Below are 9087 nucleotides of genomic sequence, written 5' to 3' on the forward strand. Positions count from 1 at the left end.
TCCAAGCTGCCCGGTCCGTGCCGCTTGGTTAGAGCAGCCTGAGAAGACTGAGGGAAGCCCGGACTACGCTCCTGGGAACACGGAGCTGACGGCCGAACCCCAGCAGCCATTGTGGGCCACGAGGCTGCTCGTCCACCCTAGGGTTCTGGAGCTGGGGCTCCCGAGGAGGGGCCTGGAGGGACCTGGCTCCCCATGGCCTTACAGCCAACACCGTCTTTCGGCCACTAGCCCCTAACCCTGGTTAGTGCGAGAGACAAATGAACAATCTCGCTCGAGCCAGGCTTCTCGGGTCTCTGGGGCTTGTGTCGAGCCCAGCTGATGCCTCGGGCCTCCACCTGGGGAGTGGGGCCGGGGGAGAGACTTTCTCTGGAGGTGGCATTTCCCCGCCGCACCCTCTGGCTGGCCCACCCAGCTCCAGATGTCTGTCGGGGGTGCCAGGGAGGGGGGTGCTCCAGACCGAGAGGAAGTGGCCGGAAGGGGAAGCAGCGGGCCGCGGGGAGGAGGCAGGTGGGCCGGGGGCGGGGGCAGCTGCCGGAGCTGAGGGCCAGTGGTCTGTGGCCGGAGCAAGATGAAGACCAAGGCGGCGCCCCCGGAGGTGAGTCCGGGAGCCCGGGGCCAGGGGGGACAGGCAGGCCGAAGCCGGCCGCCCGCGAGCCCAGGCCCGGGGATCACAGAGCCCCCCTCGGGGCCTGGCAGCCTCACCCCAGCTCCGCAGGGCAGGAAGTCGCACGCCTCCAGCCGTGACCACTGATGCCTGGAGGGCCCCAGCCTGGGCCCAGCCCAGGAACACGGCAGCTAGTGGGCCACCCTCTCCCCACGGCCGGCCCCACCCAGGGACACGGGCTTTCTGTCACTGCAGCGAGCCAGCAGCTCTGCAGCCGCCTGGAGGTGCCCCGGGGAGCGGCCTCCCCACACCCCAGTGCTGTTCCCAGGGCCCAAGACGAGGGGAGGATGTGCTCCGGGGAGCGGAGGTTGGGGAGGTGCCTGGGGCAGCTCCGAGTCCCAATGGGGCTGCGGCGCTCTGATCTGTCCTCTGCCTGAGACACTTGGGGAACAGGCCCCTTTCCCCTGTGGTACAGCGGAAAGGTGGGGGGAGGGAGCGGCCAGTCCAAGGAGGTTCCTGGGGCCCCTTCACTCAGCCCCCAGCCCCGGACTTCCCACTGACTGCCTCTCCTGAGACTCGGTGAAGGCTCGATAGATCCCGGGGCGTGGGCGGTCCCCTGAGCTGGGCTCTGCCATGTGGGGGGGCAGAGTGAGGTTCTGAACCCAGTCCGGTGGGGGCATCCTGGCTTCCCTCTGTGCCGGAGGCCTCGTTCTGGCTTCTGAGGCCCCTCCCTGCACTCCCGGCGGGCATCCGAACCCTGGAGTGCTTGGCCCACCGTGGCATTGAGGCCACTACGGGGGAGCCCTGTCCGCCTGGCTTCCAGCTCTCTGTGGGACTAGCTGCCCTGAGGGGGTAGAGTCCTGGGGCAGAGGGGGGCCCCCACACAGCACCCAGGTTCCCCAGTCCTCAGGCCCCCGGAGGGCAGCGAAGGATCCCCACTCAGCCCCTGCCCTGCCTTCTCAGGCAGGACGAGGGGTGCTCCCTGAGTCCCAAGAGAGGGCTGCTGAGGCCCCCCCAAGCTGGGGACCCACCCTGGGAAAGGAGGCAGCTTTTTACGGGCCAGTAAGGAGGGCCCAGCGGAAAGCAGAAATGGCTCCGGGTCTCACCACGCACATGGCTGAAAGAAGGAACCAAGAGTCAGACACGCGGGTGCCCGATGAGAGCGAGACGGCGAGGGGGGGCCTGAGGGCCGGGCTAGCTCCTCTAGCACAGACGGACATGAACACCCACGTGCACACACACGCACAGCCATGCACACACACACGCAAGCACACACATGCACACATGCACATACACGCACAACGCAATGCACACATGCGGTGCACACACACAGACACACATGCACACACGCACACAGAGGCACAACGCAATGCACACACATGCACACGTGCAGTGGACACACATGCATGTGTGTGCGCGCACAGACACACGCACACACATGCACACACGCACACACACGCACACACACCGGCTCCGGGCTCCACACGGAGTCACCATCTGCAGGGCCGGCGGAGGGCCGTGGAGGGAAGACCAGTGCTGGGCCTGCGGCTGCTGGTGACACCAGGTCGCCATGTCAGGGGCTGAGACCTCTGCAGAGAGCATCAGTGGCCCTGGCTCCCCTGCTCCACAGGCCCACAGCCCACAGGACAGAGAGCCTAGCACAGCAGAACAGGGGGCTCGAGGGAGGGGGCTCTGCAGCCTCGGTGGACCCTGCACCAAAGCGGCAAGGATGAAACCAGCCAGACCAGTGCGCTGCCCTCAGCTCCCCAATCCCTGTCTCGGGGGCCCCCAAGGGAAAGCCCCAGGCCACTTGGTCCCCTCCCCACAGGGAGCTCGGGCCCTGCTCAGTGCCATCCTCCCCTGTCCTTCGCCCCCCCCAGCCCCCCTGCAGGCCTGGCCCTCCCTGGGAGCCAGGGACAGTCTCTGTCAGCACCGGAAGGGCCACCTCAGCCCACCCAGAAGTAGAGCACACGCACGCCCTCCGGGGACCCCACGGTGACACCCTTCTCCTGCTGCAGGTGCTGGGAGCGCTGGCCGTGCTGTGGCTTGGTGCTGTGGCTCTTGCCTACGTCCTGTGGCAAGCGCGCCTCCCGCCCACCAGCGGCCAGCTGCACCCGGAGGAAGGGCCCACCTCGTCCCGGGGCCGAGGCTCCAGCCGGGCCTGGGAGCCCCCGAGAGGGCAGGCCGGGCCGCAGCCGCAGGACGCCTGCCGGTGAGTGTCTGCGAGGTCTGCAGCCCGTGCTCAGCTCTGCCCCTCTGTGATCTTCCCGCCCTTGGACCGGCCCCGCGGGGCCCGCACGGCCGTCTGTCTGCCACTTCTCAGAAGAGACAGCTGGCCGGGAAGGGCAGCCCCAAGGTGGGGATGGGCCGGAGCTGACGGACTTGGGGTGTTCTATGCAGCAAACACAGGCCGCGGCCCAGGGGCTCCCCGAGGCTGCAAAGCCCGGAGCCACCTGGGCAGCTTCTCAGCCTTCCCGTCGCGGTGTCGCTGTTCCCAGCTGCCGGGCCACCTGCCTCTCACGCTTTCTGCTGTGGGGGGAGTCCCGCTCAGAGCCCAGCCTGCGGAGCCCGAGACGTGCTCCCACCACCTCCCGGTCCGGGCCTTCCTCCGGCTCAGCTTGGGCCGCCTCCAGGGGCCTCCCTTCCAGTCGGCAGCCCAGACCCAACCTCGGCTCAGAGCGACGGCTCTCCAGCAGCCGTGCCTGGGACTGGGCCGGGCCCGGGTCCCCAGTCTGCGCTGCCCTCTCCCTGGCTCCCCCCACCGCCCCCGGAGTCGCTGCCCGCAGCAGGCTTGTTGGGGCTCATGCCTGCCCCATCCAGTCTAGTCCGTTCCCCTGCCATGCTCCCCTGGCCTGGGCTCGGGCCCCATGTTGGCAGTGACCCCCCTGGCCTGGCCAGTGGGGACGGGGCAGGGGATACGAGGTAGGTTGGCGGCCCCCGTGCTCCGCTCAGGCCCCATGGGCTCTCTCTGCAGGCTTGTCCTTGTGGAGAGCACCCCCCAGGACCTCCCTGCTGCGGCTGGCAGCCCGTCGGCCCAGCCCCTGGCCCAGGCCTGGCTGCAGCTGCTGGACGCCGCCCAGCACAGCGTTCACGTGGCCTCCTTCTACTGGTCCCTCACAGGGGCCGACATTGGGGTCAACGACTCGTCCGCCCAGCTGGTATGCCCGGCCCCGCCCACCCCATCTGGGTGCCGGGGTGCATCTCTCTCGCTCTGAGCTGTGGGTGGGCAAGGTGGCCTCCCGGGAGAGGTCTGGGTCCTTCCTAGCTGGCGGGGCGTCCCCCCTCACGGCTGGCCCGGCCTCGCAGGGGGAGGCCCTTCTGCAGAAGCTGGAGGGGCTGCTGGACAAGAGCATTTCCCTGGCTGTGGCGACCAACAGCCCGTCCCTGGCCAAGAACTCCACGGACCTGCGGGTCCTGGCGGCCCGAGGTAGGTGCCTGTCCGGCCTGGGCCCGCAGCCTCGGGGGCAGGCATGGCTCGGGACTTGCCGGTGCCACGGGACGAGGAAGGCGCGCAGAGCTGCGTGGGAGGCGCTGGAAGGGGCCCCCGTGCTTCCCTCGTTCACCGGGAGGGCAGGGGCCCGGGGTGGCGTGCTTAAAGTCAGCCTCACCCGGGACTGGGGCTGGTTCCAAGGGGCCAGACGATCATCCTCCGTGGTGGGCAGAGCCTAGGGTGGCCTCGGGGCCCCCCGAGCCCAGCTGCTCTGACCTGTGAGTGGGCTCAGGCTGGGAGCTCAGCTGGGGAGCCATTCTTGTAGCCCCGGGCTCTGGAGAGGGGCTGCCCCCAAGGATCCGGGGTCAGTCGATGCCTTCGTCGCCCTCCCTGCAAAGTGGGGACGATGACGGCTTGGGCTTAGCAGGACTGCTCTGAGGGCAAACGAGCCGTCCCGCCACGAGGGATCGGGCTCACCGCGAAGCGGGCACCTGGGGAGACCCCGGTGACAGCACGGTCCTCGCCTCCCGGCCAGGTGCCCAGGTGCGGTTCGTGCCCTTGAGGAAGCTCACCGGGGGCGTTTTGCACTCCAAATTCTGGGTCGTGGACGGACGGCATGTCTACCTGGGCAGTGCCAACATGGACTGGCGGGCCCTGACGCAGGTGAGTCCCGAGGGCAGGGAGACCCACCAGGAGCTCGTCCTCTGCCCGCGCTCCCGGGGCCTGGCGACGTCCCGTGCAGCCCTGGGTGGACCGGGGCTGGAGCGTCGCCCTGGTGCGCGGAACAGGCGCCGGGTGGGAGGTAGGGAACCCGCACGGCCCAGCCCTCGCACCCCGGAATGTCGTTCCACCCACGGGAAGACGCTTCAGTCGCTGCACCAGGGACACCCACGTCCCTGAAGGAAAAGCAAAGCATGAAAAACCAGTCCGAGAAGGGTGGCGGCAAACACAGCCACACCGGTCGTCTGTCGCCGGACAGGGAGGCGGAGAACGACTTCTCTTACACACTTTCTGTTCCCACGGTGACAAGCCCGAGCTGCTGCTTTGATAGTTGGGTACAACGTTCACGAGGAGCAGGGCCCCGTCACCCCCGCGGTCCTGCGAGCGCGCTGTCCCTCACACTGTCTGTCCTGACTCCCGCGGGCGGGCGCTGCCAGCGCAGGGGCCGCGCTCCGGCCTGGGGCAGAGGCCCCCCCCCCCGCAGCCGCTGTCCTGTCCCCGCAGGTGAAGGAGCTGGGCGCTGTCATCTACAACTGCAGCCGCCTGGCCCTCGACCTGGAGAGGACCTTCCAGACCTACTGGGTGCTGGGGACGCCGAGGGCTGTCCTCCCCAGAGCCTGGCCTCAGAGCTTCTCGTCCCACATCAACCGCTTCCGGCCTCTCCGGGGCCACTTTGATGGGGTGCCCACCACGGCCTACTTCTCCGTAAGAGCGGCCGAGGGGCCCTGCCAGACCCCCGGGGAGCCTGCCCTGCGGCCGTGCCGCCCAGCGCCCAGGACCCGGCTGTGGTCGCCCGGCCAGCGGCGGGCTGTTCGCAGACCCAGCTCCGGGAGAGGACACAGGCCGCACAGCCCAGGGGAGACAGGCAGCCTGGGAGGGGGCGGGGCTTCCCGTGGCCCAGGGAGGGGGGCTCCGAGCAACTGTTGGGTGGGGACGAGGGGCTTCTGCCTGGGGCCTGGGAGAGCCGGGGCGGGGGCGGGGAACCAGCTCACCAAGTGGTTCCGCACCTCTGTGGGCGGGGAAGGGGGCGGGGCCGGCTGACCCTCCATCTGGGCGAGTGGGAGCAGGGGCTGGTCTCTGGAGACCCAGCATCAGGCCGGGGGCGGTCCTCCGGGGGGTTGGGGGTGCGGCGCGGGACAGGCTTCCCAGCCTTCCTGCCCAGACTGAGGGCAGCCCCGAGGTCCGGTGCAGAGCCTCCCTCCCCCGTCCCCACCTCTCCAGGGGGCCCCTCTCGTCTTCCTCTGAGTTCCCACGTGCTGGAGGGTGAGGGCAGGCTGGGGTCGCAGGTCCAGGAAGCAAGCGGCTCAGTGCCCTCGGGGACCTCTCTGCCCGGACAGGCCTCGCCGCCGGCGCTCTGCCCGCACGGCCGCACGCGGGACCTGGAAGCGCTGCTGGCAGTGGTGCGCGGTGCCCGGGAGTTCATCTACGTCTCGGTGATGGAGTACTTCCCCACCACGCGCTTCAGCCACCCGGCCAGGTAGGGGGTGGGGGCCCGGGGTGGGGGGCCTGCTCTGCGGATGGGCAGCACCCGGCGCACTTCCTCTCCCACTGGGACCCCTGCTCAGCCCCGGCTTGCAGTCAGGGTCCCCGCTGGCCCAAGGACCCTGAGCCGCCTGCCCACAGGTACTGGCCGGTGCTGGACACCGCGCTGCGGACGGCGGCCTTCAACAGGGGTGTGCGCGTGCGCCTGCTGGTCAGCTGCTGGCCCCACACGGACCCCAGCATGTTCCCCAACCTGCGGTCCCTGCAGGCCTTCAGCAACCCCGCGGCCGGGGTCTCGGTGGATGTGGTGAGGACCCCCCGCCGGGGCCGGGCTGGGTCAGGTGGTCTTCCCCCTCCTCACGTGCTCCCTCTCTGTTCCCCAAAGAAAGTCTTCATCCTGCCGGTGGGAAATCACTCCAACATCCCCTTCAGCAGGGTGAGCCACAGCAAGTTCATGGTCACCGAGAAGGCGGCCTACATCGGTGAGCAGGCAGGGGCGCAGCCCCAGGACCCTGAGTCCTTGAGGGGCACCGAGCACGTGTGCATGACCACAGAGGCCACAAAAACCCACAGAAGGGGGACATGACCCCCAAGCAGTGGCTGGGCCAGGGTGCTGAAGGGGACTCTGCTCTTACGGGCGGCACGGACCCCTCAGGACAGAGGCGAGCGGGGGGGGGGCTCTCGGGACAGGACAGGTCCAGGCCCAGGACGCCGGGCGGGTGGGACGTCCTGAGCCCCAAGTTTTCAGGACACTGAGTCCGGTCACCTGCCCCAGGGGACGTGGGAGGAGCCGCACCCGCACGCGCAGAGAGCTGGTTGGCTCTTCTGCATCTGAGGGGCTGGCCCGGCTGCGGTTTCCGGCAGCAGAGTGGCCACGGAGCCCCTCTGTCCCCAGCGTCGTGGCCGAGCCTGATGACTGGGCCCTGCGGAGGGAGAGAGCCCCATCCCAGTCACACGGGACTCTCTCCCGCCCACTGCCCCAGGCACCTCCAACTGGTCGGAGGACTACTTCAGCAGCACCTCGGGGGTGGGCCTGGTGGTCAGCCAGAGAGCGCCCAGCGCCCGGCCGGGGCTCCTCACCGTGCAGGAGCAGCTGCGTCGCCTGTTCGAGCGAGACTGGGATTCCCGCTACGCCGTGGGCCTGGACGCACACGCCCAGGGCCAGGACTGTGCCTGGGGAGGCTGAGGGGCTGCTCCGCCCAGTCCTGGCCCCGCAGCTCCCGCCTCCCGCTGCGCCTCCCCACCTGCCGCGGGTCGGGGCTCCAAGCCGCCCGTCCTCACAAGCCCTGCTCACGTCCAAGACCTCCCAGCTCCCGGCAGGTGCAGACGGCCGGCTTGCCCTCGGCACCTGAACGGGCCCCTTGCACGCCCCACCTCCTCCAGGGAGCCTTCCAGGATTCTCCTCCCTGACCCACAGAGCCACAGTCCCCACCCACAGAGGGGGCTTTAGAATCCGCGCACCTCCCTGCCTGTCTGTGTGGGTCTGGCATGGGCTGCCTCCCCTCCTCCCGGCCCCAGGCCGGGGTTCTGCACCCCGCCCCCGGGACTGCTCTGCCTGCCTGTCGGTGCCTAGGCCTCACCCACAGGAACAGGGGTGGGGCTGGAGCAGGTGCCGGGACGGGGGGACCCAGGATGGGGGACAGGCGGAGAGGGGAGGGGTTGTAGGGCTGCTGTGTGGCCCCTAGGACCATGTGTAGTGAGGGCCGGCACTTCGGGCAGGGTTGAGAGAACCTGGTTTGGAGCCAGGGGGTGGGCGGTGGGGTGGGGTACTGGCACCAAGCCGGGGTGGGGCCTTGGACACAGACCTGCCCGGGGGACCCCGCCCCAGGGGGCAGGCTCTGAGTCCTGTTTGACACCTGGGTTCTGGCCCTTCTGCCGGATCAGAGGCCGTCCCAGCACACCCACTTGGCCTCTTCCGACGTCTGGTTTCTGACCAAGGCTCCAGAGCCCACCTGACCTGTGGAGACCACCCTGGGCGGCAGCGTGGGGTGAGCTCCGTGGCCAGGGGACCCTGGACTGTGAGGGAGCTGAGTGAGCAGATACCCGCGTCCAGCCCTCCCACATCCTGGGGTGCCTCTTCCCCGTCCGCCCCGTCCTCTCTGCCCCACAGCAAGTGGGTGGGCTGCAGTCGGGTCCCCACGCGTCAGCATCCTTGTTGGTGAGGAAGGTCCCCCACCCCAGACCTGCAGGGCAGCCCCGGCCTCTGGGAGCTGGTCTGTCTGTGAGCGGCCCTGGACCAAGCCAAGCCCCCGGGCCGACGTGGCAGCTCCCTGTGGTTCCTGTCCCCTGCCCGTGGACTGCGCAGCGACCCCCGTCAGGAACAGACCCCGTCCTGGACCCATGGTGCCCTCCAGAGCTATGTGGGGGTTTGCTCTCTGGTCCTGGCCTCCAGCAGCGGTGTCTCCGGGCCGGTCAGCCACGAGCCATCAGGGCCCCATGCTCCAGGCCGTGCCTGGACGACAGAGAAAAAGCCACAGCCATGACCCAGTGGCCATCGCCACGGACGGGGCTGGTGGCCACACGTCGGGGCAGCCTCTATGGCCTGTTGCAAAGCAGACCTTCCCCTCAGGAAACCCAGCTTGTGAGGCTCAAGAGAGCCCCCAGGGTGCCCGGATGTGGCTCCTTCTGGGCCACGGTGGACAGACTGATGTGGTCCTCACGACCTTGCCCCGGAAGCCATGTCCTGTGACCCCTCCCCTCGGCGGCGCGCACAACCCGTGTTTGCTTGTGAGCAATAGAACATAAAGGGGCCGATCTGTTGCTTCCGCGACTGTGTGACGCGCGTCTGTGAGCGCGCCTCGCGGGGGGTCCGCTCCTCGCTGGCCGGAGGAAGCTTCTGGGCTGTGGCCGG

General features: G+C 69.3%; 1 protein-coding gene across 1 annotated transcript; it reads left to right on the plus strand.

Annotated features, from left to right (window-relative positions):
* Window positions 1-418: 418 nt before the first annotated feature.
* PLD4 (phospholipase D family member 4) lies at window positions 419-7732 on the plus strand (the record flags this gene model as incomplete). The annotated part of the gene is made up of 11 exons (XM_080809773.1): window positions 419-503; window positions 549-595; window positions 2623-2816; window positions 3579-3762; window positions 3911-4031; window positions 4570-4697; window positions 5259-5459; window positions 6092-6231; window positions 6378-6543; window positions 6622-6718; window positions 7220-7732. 11 exons carry the CDS (start codon window positions 419-421, stop codon window positions 7420-7422), a joined length of 1566 nt encoding a protein of 521 aa, XP_080665899.1. The 3' UTR covers window positions 7423-7732.
* Between the last annotated feature and the right edge of the window lie 1355 nt (window positions 7733-9087).

Source organism: Martes martes (genome assembly GCF_963455335.1).
Source record: "Martes martes genome assembly, chromosome: 7".
NCBI classification, from domain to species: Eukaryota; Metazoa; Chordata; class Mammalia; order Carnivora; family Mustelidae; genus Martes; species Martes martes.